This window comes from Gymnoscopelus microlampas, assembly GCF_963454915.1.
Source record: "Gymnoscopelus microlampas genome assembly, chromosome: 23".
NCBI lineage: Eukaryota > Metazoa > Chordata > Actinopteri > Myctophiformes > Myctophidae > Gymnoscopelus > Gymnoscopelus microlampas.
The window spans coordinates 20,940,878-20,955,013 of record NC_139960.1 but is presented as its reverse complement, the minus strand read 5'-3'; the positions used below and the strand labels follow the sequence as shown (position 1 = coordinate 20,955,013).

General features: G+C 43.1%; 2 protein-coding genes across 2 annotated transcripts in view; one reads left to right on the top strand and one right to left on the bottom strand.

Moving 5' to 3' along the window:
• Positions 1-14,136, bottom strand: part of prkcq (protein kinase C, theta) — a 148,118-nt gene that overhangs the window by 95,340 nt on the left and 38,642 nt on the right. The gene's annotated exons all lie outside the window — the stretch shown is intronic.
• On the top strand, positions 3,439-12,538 carry pfkfb3 (6-phosphofructo-2-kinase/fructose-2,6-biphosphatase 3). The gene is made up of 14 exons (XM_084049816.1): positions 3,439-3,760; positions 6,694-6,822; positions 6,953-7,049; positions 7,173-7,239; positions 7,375-7,449; positions 7,567-7,623; positions 7,762-7,886; positions 8,046-8,253; positions 8,516-8,662; positions 8,988-9,092; positions 9,208-9,337; positions 9,448-9,575; positions 9,684-9,863; positions 11,390-12,538. Exons 1-14 carry the CDS (start codon positions 3,676-3,678, stop codon positions 11,441-11,443), a joined length of 1,587 nt encoding a protein of 528 aa, XP_083905942.1. The 5' UTR covers positions 3,439-3,675; the 3' UTR covers positions 11,444-12,538.

Here is a 14,136-nt window from a genome sequence, read left to right as displayed (position 1 = left end):
TAACTTTAGAAATGTGCAGATACCCTGTATACACTTATACTGTATGTTGGTTTGTTTACTGTTGAGTGAGAAAACAATGTTGCACATTATCTGGGGACCGCCCAAAATAATTAAGGGACCCCCAGTTTGGGAACCAAACTGCAGTAGGGCTCACAGCAACGCACTTCTCCTAACCTAAATACCAGTTGTGCGATGTGAGCTGAGGCCAAGAGGTACTGTATGAGGGGCTGTGCCTTACAGCTTAAAGTTTACCAGGGTCAGTGTGGGTGTATATGTGTGGCTGTGGGGTATTCTGTCTGACACACATCCGTTGCAACAGATGAACTGACTTGGATAGGAGCCTACTATGTCATGTTCCAGTGAACTGAGCTGTGGACAGTGCTGCAAATAACCCTACACCAGAAACATATTGTAGTGAACCTATGGCCAAGGTTAATACTGTTCTATTAACAATTATTTGTGTGCACTTAGTACAGGCTACAGCTTTCACCCTCCCTCAAGACCTGGAACGCATCTGTGTCATTTTTTGATTTGAGCTAAAAAGCATTATTTTACACTTTGGCTATTTTAGAAAAATCGAGAAAATGTGTGCAAATCATTGAATATATATATATATATATATATATATTTTTTTAAGCGAACATTTGTAACTCAAATCTTTGCTTCTGGGGGTCCCTGGAACAAAATATTTTGAGATGAGGGTCCGCGGCCAAATACATATACATTTTGGGGTCCTTGACATGGAAACGTTTGAGAACCACTGACATAGCAACATACGTTTTTTTCAAAAAACTGTTAGGATTTAGAAGACATTTTGAAGAATCGGACCCTCAGGCCTTAATGGGTTAAGTGGGAGTATACTTGATCTTTAGGATAGTATCTTTGGACTTTTTGCCTACTCATCGTGAATCGCACATTCCCTTTTAGGATATTGGAGTCAAATAAAACATGGTGCTTGTATAAAAGTCTCATAATTCATAAAACCCCCAATGTGAACTAGCCTTGCTCCTTTTAAGCACAGCAATTAATTCCGGGTAAATGTCAAACATTGTGCTGCTATGTCATAGTGTGTACTGACAAAAGCTTATTAAGTTCTTGTTGTTAAATTTGTATGTAGCCTTACAGCCGACCCTTCAATGTCATCACGACCTCTATCAAATGTTGAGAATGACTTTATAGATAAGTGTGTGTGTGTGTGTGTGTGTGTGTGTGTGTGTGTGCGTACGTGCGTGTGCGCAGTGGTGTCAAGTAACTACATGTAGCCTACTCATGCTGTGGCCGTGTAAGCGGAGTGGGAGAGTGCATGCTCTGCCTGTGCACAGGAACTGAACCATGGGAGTGGGTCCAGTAGGGCAAGTATAGGTTTTAGGTTCCCAAACTTTTCAGGCCGCGACCCCCAAAAAACAATCATATTTGAACTGGCCCCCCCCCCCCCCCCACCCACCCTGTAGATTTTCATTAATTATTACAAAACACACTAACAACTTCAGCCCTATATATATTTCAGCCATTTGAAAATAGTAGATCTAAAAGCTCATAATGCGTCGCAATGCCACACATTGTGAGCTTGTAGATCGGCTATTTTCAAAAGATTTTTTTAAATACATTTTGAACTTGTGAAATGGGACAATCTGCACAATGAGTAGCCTACTTTTACTTTTGGTACTTTAAGTATATTTTTGAATACGGGACTTCTGCTTCTATTTGCATCCCGCATTGATGGGTTTCTAGCCCCATCTGTTACTGTGACCTCACCTCTGTTACTGTGACCGTCCTCACCTCGTCCTTCATCCACAAAAGGGAAGGTGGAATTTTCTTTGGAATCCTGTGCTCACACTACTCACCAAACACTCGATTTTAGAATGCAGACAACAGACAAACAGTGATGGAAGAAGTAGGCTACTCACATGTTTTACTTGAGTAAAAGTATCAACACACACTGCAATGTAGAAACAATCCTTAAATTGTACTTAAGTACAGTACTTGACTTGAGTACATGTACTACTTTACCACTGCAACAGACACAGCTCACTGCTTAATACAGACCAGTCACTTTTAATATTGCGAAATAGCCTATATGTTATCTGCTTATTCAGAGACAGCCAGTGTCCACTGTATGTTTTGATGACTTTTATAAATTGTGGTCTTTGTGATGTATGTAGGCCTACAGAATGGCCAGTTTGAAGTTAGGCTACATTTCAGGTGAGGTGGCAGCTGTGGTGATAATGACATCAAATATACAAAACATAGTTTGTGTTTAAAAAGCAGTTAGTTAGGCTATGCCATCTTTAAAAACAAACAAATAGAATAACATTTATTGAATCATTGAATGATTGATTGAATGATTGAATACTTAATTAACGGTTTGCAAAAAAAAGCTCAGAAAGTACTTTTCCAAAGGATGCTAAAAGGATTAAACCCATTGGGGTCCTGTGTATTCTGAGTTGCATACCACTAGTAGGCTTATGAGTTCTTTGTAGGATACTCAAACCTTTGTCTCCACTACTGTGGCACTCTTGAGTTGATGTGCCATTCTGCACGTGCACTGGTGGTTAACGTTTGGCAATATCCTCGCACTTTTTTTGTGCATCGTAGCCAGTGGTGTAAAGTAACTAAGTACATTTACTCAAATACTGTACTTAAGTACAATTTTGAGGTATTTTTACTTAACGGGAGTATTTCCAATGTTCAGTACTTTACTCCACTATTACATCTCAGAGGCAAATATTATGCTTTTACTCCACTGCAATTATTTGAAAACTTTAGTTACTAGTTACTTTGTTGATTTGGATTATCTTTACAAGACATATATTAACCACTTCAGCCATATTTAAACTTAGGCTATTTTCAAAAGAGTTTAATACAAATATACATAATGATACCTTGTGAAACAGGACAATATTTTTCTTTGCATAATGAGTACTTTCACTTTTGCTACTTTAAGTACATTTTGATGCCAATACTTTTGTACTCTTCTTAATTAAGTCAACTTTTACTGACTTGTAACAGAGTATTTCTAAATTACACTATCGATACTTTTACTTACAACCCTCTATAGACCCCTTAACAGACGACGTCACACTGATAAGAACCAGTATGCGTACAATTAAACCCATTCTATCAGGTCTCGCTAGGACGCACCTCACCACTCACCAGCCAACACACAAGAGGGGGTTGGGGTGTGCTGAAACTAGCGCACCCCGAAACAACAGGTTGAGAATTGATTGCATGAAACAATCACCTGTGCATCCAGTCTCAATGTTAGTAAACAAATAATTGGTCTATAATAACTCTTTCTTTTATTAAGGACATACCCCAAATCGGCCACAGGGTGGTGCCAGTGAGACAACGGGAGGGCGGGGCTGAACAGCTGTCGCGTCATCGATGTCACGTTGTTTCCTGCTCGCACCACGAGAGTTAAATAGAGGATCTGGGACATCCAGCACCGGTAGATTACTGTACTGTACCGGCTCAGGTCATCATCAAGCATTAGAATAGCACATAGACCGTCTAGATCCTAGAATAAGTCGACCATCGGACAAGCTTTTATTATCGGACGCATATTGAGTTGCAACCCGCGGTGATCATCATCTCGATCGGGGGGTTCGAGTTCTTCTGATTGATTGAAACACCGGCCGGCTTTCCTTTGATCTCCCCCCTCAATCTGTGTGTGGAATGCCCAGAGAACTCACCCAGAATCGGATCCAAAAGATATGGATCCCGTCGAGAGATGACAAGCCTGCTGCGGTCCCCACGAGATGTAAGTCACAATCCTTTCATTATTATTACTATTTTGGAATTTTGGTGATTTTGTATTTTGTAATTTGAATGCGTTATATCAGGGGTCTTCAACAGGGGGTCCGGGACCCCAAGGGGGTCCTCAGAGCTACTACAAGGCGTCCGCCAGAAATCTTTTTTTTTTTTTTACACACTTGAACCCTAGCATCCCTTTTAGTCAAAAATAGCAGATCTACAAGCGCACAACACCTTGCAGCGTCAGGCGTTGTGAGCTTGTAGATCGGCTATTTTTGGCAAAGAGTTATAGGTGTAGACTAGAGGGGAAAAAGAGCCGAAAAAAAGTTGATCTTTAACACAATTGTATACAATATAGAGGGGGTCCCTGCTTCATCTCTCTCAGCTAGGTGGTCCTTGGCCTGAAAACGTTGAAGACCCCTGATTATATATTCATTTACAGAAATCCATGATCATACGCGGTGTATAGTCTTTGTTGTAAAGCAGCTTATATTCAATGCATAATTCATTGAATTCGTGACTGGTCGTGCATTGAAATGTAGGCTACAACCATATCGTGCATTAATTAAATAGATTCTACAGTCAAATACACTTATTGATTTTTACAGTCAAACCTGTTTTTTTCCCCGGCAGTGCACTGCCAGGGAAAACAGGTTTGTCTGTAAAAAGAAAAAGCGCACATGTGCATGTTAATGTGCCGGCCGGCACATTAACATGCACATCGCATGGTTGGCCCATTCAAACACTATAGCGTGAGTGTGACGTGATGCGGTCGCCATGGTTACGCGACCCCATCGCTTCTCGCTCCGCGCCTCCCCTAACATTTTCCGAGATTCAGAGAATGTGTGTCGATCATAGGGGGGTCGATCGGCACGCGCAGGGGGCTCGGCTCGGCTCCGCCATATAGTGTGTGTGTGTGTGTGTGTGTGTGTGTGTGTGTGTGTGTGTGTGTGTGTGTGTGTGTGTGTGTGTGTGTGTGTGTGTGTGTGTGTGTGTGTGTGTGCGTCACAGTGCGTGCGTAAACGTATGGGCTCTGGGGAGGGGCTGTGGTTCGCATATTCCACAAAAGCGCATCTCTCTCTCTGATAGGACCGCCGGGTGGTGTGGTCCTATGAGAGGGAGATGGTCGGCACCGCCCCGCCCCCAGTGCATGTGCAGTGCTGGTGGGTTTAGAGATGATGAATGAAATGAATTAGAGACAGTGGTGGGAAAAGTACTGGCATTTTTCACTTAAGTATCAGTACTGCAACGTAGACATACTCTGTTACAAGTAAAAGGGGCCGAGGCTGGGCAATAAAAGTATTTGTAATTTCTGATGTGTTTCAGTCATCTTCTGCGACAATCTTGCGGTTAACAGTCATCAATTGCAGTAGTACCAGTTTTGATTGTCAGTAGGTAGTAGATTGACCTCTGGGGGCAATTATTCAATTAGTATTTAATTAGCCCTCAGCTCCCATTAGCCCACAACCACTAGCTGTGTGGACACTTGACATTATACATCTGTGCAGCTACCACCACCCATGAACAAGGATGAACTCTTCTTAAACCATAAACCTCTTGTTTATGAGCGTTAAGGTTGTCAAGGAAAGAGTTGTGAGGAAAAATGTCCTTCTCACGTTCGATCGGATCCTGCTTTTAGATGGAGGAGAGAAGGGTGTCTTGTCTAATAGCTTGATGTGTTGTGGCCCTGGTGTTATGGAAAAGGGATTATAGAAGGGTTGTGGAACATGGTTAATGAGTGTCGTCAGGAGCACCAGGCACTGTAATCCATGGCAGGGTTTACTCCGGTTACACAAGTTGCGTGTTTGTACACATACCCTACCTAACCCATTCATGAAAGGATGTATCGAAAGCCACATTTAACACAGTTTCACCACATTAAATGACCCAGACATATTTTTACATAGAATACTATAAATCTCTACAGCATCAGCTACCCATTGCTGAATTAGACAACATTAAACTTTAATTCATACTAAAATGTAGTATTTAGTGAAACATGCGGTCATACCACAACGTATAAAACTAGTTTCAAACCTAAGCGTGGAAAAGCAAATTGTTTTTCACATTCACACGTGACCTACAGTAGTTCACTGCATCTAGTGTGTGATGCAATACTGTGGTTTCGTGTGTATGTGTGTTCATGCCAAGATCCGCTGAAGTATGCAGCTCACGCAGCGTGCAAAAGTGGGTCAAACCGGCAGTGATGTGGAATTGATGGCCGTTGTCTGGCCACCGCGAAAGGGCACGTGCATGTTCGGCACAATGGGCGGGTCCGGGTACAGATGGGCTGGTGGTGGTGGGCGGGTGGGAGAGGCACGGAGAGTCGCTGAGTTCATAGACAGCGAAACGGGTGCAACAGATTCACACAGCTGGCAGCGGCACTCGGCACGGGTGCCAACATCGGCAAAGGGGAGGGTGATCACTGGCAGTCAGGCAGCACAGTGGCATAAGTGTGAGAGAAAGGATTTTTCTTTTAAAATACAATATGTATACTTTTTTTTTAAGTCAATTAAATTAAGTCCCCTCACATATGTGTGCAAATTACATCCTGCACATAATTCTACAAGCTCTGAACTGTGACTGGGGAGGTAGTCTGGGAGATAGGTGGGGTTATTGCTCTAATGGTCATTACAACGTCCTGATGTGAAAGAAAATATTGCAAAAGAAGAAAGAAAATCAATCAATGTTATGTATATGGACAATCAAAATCTGTTGGAAATATTTTTATTTTGATGTGGTGTCACAATTAAACTTAAGGTTGATGTGGCACACTGACTAGCTAGAAAATAAAAACATAGCACTTGATGTTCAAAAAGGTTGCCGACCCCTGACGTTTAGCAGTGTCCCATTGCACTACAGCGGAGGTATAGTGGCGTCTAGTGACTGATGATATCTTAATAACCTCCCCCCTTCCTTTCTCTTTTTCTTTCTCTGCAGCTGGTGGGGGGCCCCACCTGGCTAACTCCCCCACTGTCATAGTCATGGTGGGTCTGCCAGCTCGAGGCAAGACCTACATGTCCAAGAAACTCACCCGTTACCTCAACTGGATCGGTATGCCCACTAAAGGTACGTCTGCAAAAGCACCCTTCAGTACCTTTTATGCAGAGTGCGACCATTTGTTTTGCATTTCTGTTCTGTTCTCTACTTCTGCCATATGGAACATTCAGTTTATACTTGTTTGTTGTCCTCGCTGCAGTCTTCAATGTTGGAGAATATCGTAGGGAGGCAGTTAAGAACTACAGCTCCTATGACTTCTTCAAACCTGACAATGAGAGTGCCGTGAAAATCAGACAGTAAGTGAAACCGCAAATCCCTCACTCGCCTCCCACGCATGCACTCAAACATCACCCACTGACATGCACATCTGACATTCACTGCCATAGGTACAAATATTTCTTTGCTTTGTCTTTCTGTAGTCAGTGTGCCTTAGCAGCGTTAAGTGATGTCAAGTTCTACTTAACCGAGGAGGGAGGCCAGGTTGCGGTAAGTTTCATCCAAGTATTTCTCTTCCTAACATTGAGCGATGCTCTTGCAAACGTTCCCCCATCTAAATGGTTCTTGTCAGTGTCTATTAAAGCTTGTCTCATGCAATTTCTTGTTGACTCGCCCAATAATCAGGTGTTTGACGCCACCAACACCACGAGGGAAAGACGAGGGATGATCCTCCAGTTTGGCAGCGAAAACGCCTTCAAGGTAAGCGTTTCCATGGTTACCTGTGCAGGGAGGTGTGACGCCTTTTGCACATTCGAAGACTGAGTCAGAGCCATGCACGATGTGACTCATCACACATTTCTCCCCCTGTGGTTACAGATCTTCTTCATCGAGTCTGTGTGTGACGATCCCAGTGTCATCGCTTCTAATATCATGGTGAGTCACAAATCGAATTTTAACACATTTTGACCACACACACAGGGTGAAAGAAAATGTTAATAACTATCTACAACATCACTGTGCTACAGGATCGGTGTGTTTTGTCTTTTGACATTCCACTTCCTCTCCATATAGGAAGTAAAGGTGTCATGTCCAGACTACCAGGACACTAACAAAACGGATGCCATGTTGGACTTCCAGAAAAGGATTGAATGTTATAAAGCGACATACCAACCTCTAGACCCTGATCAGTACGACAGGTAAATACACACCCGCACACACACACACACGCACACACGCACACATGCACACACGCACACACGCACACACAGATCATATCATATCATGAACAGAACTGCTGATATTATATCCCCTCAAGCGTTTGACTAGAAGCTATACTAAACCCTGTCTTTATTTAGGGATCTGTCCTTCATCAAAGTGATTGATGTGGGCCGGCAGTTTCTGGTCAACCGGATCCAGGATCACGTCCAGAGTAAGATTGTGTACTACTTGATGAACATCCACGTCCAGCCCCGCACCATCTACCTGTGTCGACACGGAGAGAGCATGGACAACCTGAAGGGACGCCTGGGCGGAGATTCGGGCCTCTCGCCTCAGGGCAGAAAGGTATTTTACACTCAGACAGAAGCATGTAACTCAATCTGAGGGACACACCTTTGCACCAGTGTACCGTTTAAATTCAGAAAGAAATGCAGGCGACAACACCGATGCACACAGAAATACACAGTACATAGGTATGCATTTAAGTAACGCCACCAGGATAATGGTTACAGACACGAATATGGTTAGTCATCGACTGAAACGAATGCAATCACACACCCGTAGGTTCCAGACCACTCGCTGAACATGTGTCCTTTCCGGTCCGTAGTTTGCGTCTGCCCTGGCTCAGTTCGTGGAGGAGCAGAACCTGAAAGATCTGAAGGTTTGGACGAGCCAGCTCTGTCGCAGCATCGAGACTGCTGAAGACCTGGATGTACCGTATGAACAGTGGAAGGCCCTAAATGAGCTAGATGCGGTGAGTGTTTATTAAACACACTTGCACATACAGTACAGGCACGCTCACTCCACAAACTCTTTTTTTTTTTTTTTAAAGATTTGTTTTTGGTATTTTTTTATTGTTTTTATTGGAGAGGGACAGGGAAAGTATGTCGACAGGAAGAATGGGGAGAGAGATGGGGGAAGACATGCAGGAAAGGCCGACGGGAACGGGACGCGAACCCGCGGCACACTGCTATTAAGGATTTGCAACCAGGGTGCCTAGACCGCGACGCCACGGTCTAGGCCCACTCCACAAACTCTAGCGTGACAAACTCTTATGTGCGTATCATTTGTTGCTTCAGGGTGTGTGTGAAGAGATGACATATGACGAGGTGAAGGATAAATACCCAGAGGAATTCGCTCTGAGAGACCAAGACAAATACTACTACCGCTACCCCACGGGGGAGGTACAAACCTTTTATATCTTTCCAGAGATATCTGCCAATGTGTAGCCAATGTAAAAAAAAAAAAAAGTTTAATTGAACGGACGTTAACCCCTCTCTTCTTTCTGCCTGATGTTAGTCCTATCAGGACCTGGTCCAGCGCGTTGAGCCAGTGATTATGGCGCTGGAGAGGCAGGAGAATGTTCTGGTCGTCTGTCACCAGGCGGTCATGCGCTGCCTTCTGGCGTACTTCCTGGACAAGAGCGCAGGTAAGGCAGTTACAGACTCCCATAAGCCCCTGGAGTCTCTTCAGTCCTACAGCCGTCATCCTCGGACGCTGACCGTGACGTACGCTTAATGTCCGTAATGTCGTTTCTAGATGAGATGCCCTACCTGAGGTGTCCCCTCCACACGGTGCTGAAACTCACCCCCATCGCCTATGGGTGTAAAGTGGAGTCAATCTCGCTCAACGTGGAGGCAGTGAACACACACAGAGACAGGCCTGAGGTACGTTTCACTGTCTGTAGGTGCCTCTGACAGTGCCTGATTTCAGATCACATGTCTAGTATGATGAATGGAGTACAATTCAATCTTACTCTCTCTCCTTGTCCCCAGGAGGTAAAGAGGGGTCCCGGTTGTTTGATCAGGAGGAACAGCGTCACTCCTCTGACCAGCCCAGGGCCCAACATCAAGAAGCCCCGCATCGACGAGCTGGATGAGCCGTCCATCCAGGAGATTTCCGGCACCATGTCACTCTGCAGCGCCACACACCTCCCCCTCACCCTGTCCGGACAGGTGGGCCCCCACCCCACTACACACGTACACACACATCTAACCAACTCTAATCAACCATTCGCTGTTTGTCTGTTTGCTGACTTCTTCGCTTTAAACTGCATGCATGTTCACTTGCTTCCTTCCTTGCATTCACTTTTTTTTTATTGCACCATCTTTTCTTCCACCCATTTCTCACCGCCCTGCAGCACTGGCTGAGCAAAGTTTGCCTGTAAGTACTCACTGAGATATCTCTGTCCCCCCCTTCCTGTGTTGCCAAGTTTGATTGGCTCCAGTGTGCAGGGTTTCCAGATCTGCTTATTATAATTTCCCCGCAACATTTTATTTGAAAATAGCCGATCTACAAGCTCACAACGCGTCGCATTGTGAGCTTGTAGATCTGCTATTTTCAAATAGCTGATGTATATGTTAAAGTGCTCACGTGGCCCATAGTCGCTTCTTTTGGGCTGGTTTTCCTAGACCTGGTTGCTTGTTTCTCTCACAGAATCTGGCAACACTGCCAGTGTGGCATTTGTTTTGCTCTGTCTGTTTCAGTGATGATAGAAGTCACCTAATATACTGTGTATATATTTTTGGGGAGAAATTATAAAACAGGCATGTCTTGCTCTTGAGAGAAAGAAAAGAAAACAAACGTGTAGCTGCCTGGGGAAGTCACGTGCTTCCCCACTTCCCAGTCCACATTCCTCTCCTCCTACGTTGGAATTCCTCTCGTCTTTCGTCATAGCGTCGCACGAGTGTTGCTATGTGTGTCGCCATGGCAACTCATATTCATTGTCCTGTCCTGTCCTGTCCTTGTCTCTTTTTTTTGTTTCTCTGGCTTTCTGTCTCTGAGGTGTGTCATCCTCCACTATCTGAAAGTGGGGTCTCTCGTAGCAACCCAAAGGTAAAACAAAAGAAGAAAGACAGAGAAAAAAGCAAGTTATCATGTCTAAGCTTATAGCTCAGCAGATAGATATAGATGTATATATGGTGCCAGTGGCTCAGGAGGTAGACTGGCCGTCTGGTTGGCGTAAGACACCTGCTTCGATCACCGGCTCCTGTCTTTGTTTCCCTGAGAGACTGAACCCCTAACTGCTCCCTGTGCACCCCCTGGTCAAATATACTGTAACCCATACAAAATGTACGTTTTTATGGGTTCTTTCTTTCTTTCTTTTTGTTGCCTGACAGCGACAAGAGGACAGATTCACTAGCTGTACGTGTAGAGCTCATCATTGTTCTGTTGGGTGGCGAAAGTTACAGGCTTCTTTCATAGTCACCGATTATTTCACACACAAACATATTGACTAACTAAACTAACCCATAATGATCCATGATGATGGCTTTAAACTTAGCGGCTTAATATGTACCAGCAGAGCAGCACAGAGGCCACAGAATAAAGAACATGATGTAACCTCTGGTTTAAGGATTAGTTCTAGTGCTATTTGTTGTGTGCAGATCATTTAAGCAAAGGCAGCATCATTAATATTCCTGCCACTCTGCCAGAATAATGTGTCCCAGATCTTGACACCATTGTTCTTCTGCACTTCCAGATCTTGAAAAGGAGAACAACTGATCGCCATGATGTCCTACAGCCCTGCCAATGACCAGCTGACCCAAGAGACCAGGAATTGGATTCAAAGATCTTTTTTAAAAAAAAGAAAAAAAGTGATCACTCAAGAACCTTCCCTACTAGCATCAAGTCTCCATTCTCACAAGACAGTGAATAGGATTTTGGAATCCTGGTTTGGTTAACTGGCTCTGTTTTGGTCAGAGATGTCTGGTTTGAATGACTGTCGAGCATACAGACCTTTTAAATGGAGCCAGAATAAGACCAAAAGGATGGAGCTTAAAACATATCCTGTCCTTTTTAACCATGCTACTACTCATGGTTGCACTATTAATTAAAAAGAAAAAGACTTGTTAGTTTACAATGTAAACTCCTAGGCATTTCTCTGGAAGCATCCTGACAACTCCTGACAAGAGTATTTTCAATTCTTTGTGCATTTTGGTTTCAAATGTTTAGTTTTTTCCCTTCTGTCACAATACTATTCAGTGCTGTCATACTTATTTTATTGCATAAGCATACACAAAACAGATAAGCATTTTGCACAGCGATTTTAGCTCTTTCAGTTGTGTGAGTACTTATGTGTTTGTGAGTCGAGATCCAGTGGCTCTCTCTCTTTGTCATATTCTGGCTAGGGCAAAGGAGATTATTTTGCCTTAGAGTGCCTATAACGCTTGTGCTGCAAGCCCCATGCTGCTTCCTTTTCAAATTCAATTTTATTTTCTTGTACATCTGCTGCACACATATTTTTGTTAGAACACTGCATTCTCCTCATCAGTAATATCCTTTGTAAATGTTAAATACTGTGTGAAGGAGGATAGGCCCACGGCTGGCATATAAACTGTAACTCTTTGGAGTATTTTAATGAACATTTGTGCATTTTCAGAAGACTATTTTGTACTGCCATGTTACAGAGAGCAGGAGCTGTAAAAAGGAAAAAAGAAACTACAATAATACTTTTGTTATTTGATACTTGAATTTTTGTTTTTGTAAGAATTGTTTTACTGTACTATTTATTTATATTTATGTAGATTTGATGGCTCAGAGTGAGAGGTACCATGTTTTAACTTGAGGATTTTGCATAACTTGAACAGTGAAAGGCGAAGAACATGTGTATATTTTGCATCTACTGAACCAATAAAATCTACTTAAAATGTTAAAATAATACATTTTGTACTCCTTTGTTTACTCTGACCGGGCCAGATCTGTCATTAAGGAAACCCTAAAATCCTGTGAACTTGGGTTTCTCTACCTTTTTGTTTAATCAAACAGGTCAAGCTCAGGTCATGTAAAGAAATTATTTACAAAGACGACCTGGCAAGAGGCAAGCCTCTTGAAGATCTCTTGTGTCATTGCCTGACAGCATATCTATTTAAGGAGCTAAGCCAAGGTGTTCTCACGGAGGATTTTCACCTACTGGTTCAGTCATCATTACATAATGTGAGCTGAGTCACTCACGAGTCAAGCGCCTCACATTATTTAAGACTTGGGGCCATTGATTTACTGTTGGATTTCTGAACTGGAACTGTAAACAGTTACATGCAGAAATGTAGTTATTGATTTATTTCCAGTTTAGCCTATAGGATATTACTATGAAAGTACACAGTGTTGAAATGATGAACTGTACAGTGTGACACAGACGTTATGTGATTGTGAAGGGTGTGTTTATATGCTTTTGATGTCTGGCAATTGTGGATGACAAACTGTTTAAACTGATTAAATTCAGTTTAAGCTTCACCCAGCTGATGGTCTCTTGGATGGTCATGAGTACTTTGGGGGGAGCGGTTAGGGGTTATGCGTCTTGCTCAGGGACACTTCGACATTACTGGTCGGGCTTGGAGGCGAACCAGTGAGTTTCTGAATCTGATCACCAAACGGCCTCTCTACCCACTAAGCTACGGCTGCCTCAGAACATGGTTTCTCGGAGACCCATAGAAACCATGCTCTGTATTAGTGTTCTATTGGACTTTATTTTAGATCAGCCACCATGTTGGTATTGTAATTTGTATGGTCTGATTCACAGCAGTCAACTGACAATATCTCAGATTCAGGGTTTATGACGTGATGTCTAGACTGATGTGAGCAAATACGCAGGAGACTGTGGTCTATATTCTCTCTCTCTGTTTAGTGATCAGAGTCACTGAGCATCATGACTCTTAACTGGACAGGAGAGCAAACAGACAGACAAGCAAACAACTCAATTCATTCACTTTGTTTAAGTGAATTAGGGCTGACTCATTGGACTTGTTTCTGTGTGCTGTAGGTTTCCACATGGAAGACCAACTAGTGGGAAGTTAATATGAAACATTACTAACTTTAAAACCAGGATAGCAGGAAAAGACGACACTTATGCCATGTGATGGTATTACCATATCCATATGTTTTGCGCAGCACTAGAGCAGGGGTCTTCAACGTTTTTCAGGCCAAGGACCCCCTAGCTGAGAGAGAAATGAAGCAGCAGGGACCCCCACTGCATATTGTATAAAATTGTGTTGCAGATCCTCAGACATTGTAGCAGCAATAATAGTATTAATAATAGTAAACATACTGTATAATACAAAAATGAAAATAGAAAAACTATATCTAATACAAATAATCATGAATCAGAGAGTTACAAAAAACAGTTTGTACGTTGGTTCTAGCTCTTAAGGTGCTTGAAGTTTTTACTCCTAATTTAACATCTATCAATGCGATTGTCCTTGGCATGATGGTGAGACACCATGGACCTTAGTT

Coding starts and splice junctions, on each gene's coding strand:
- pfkfb3 (XM_084049816.1), top strand. CDS start 3,676: ATGCCCAGAGAACTCACCCAGAATCGGATCCAAAAGATATGGATCCCG. Junction 6,823..6,952: donor GATCGGTATGCCCACTAAAG/GTACGTCTGCAA, acceptor TCCTCGCTGCAG/TCTTCAATGTTGGAGAATAT. Junction 8,663..8,987: donor CCCTAAATGAGCTAGATGCG/GTGAGTGTTTAT, acceptor TTGTTGCTTCAG/GGTGTGTGTGAAGAGATGAC.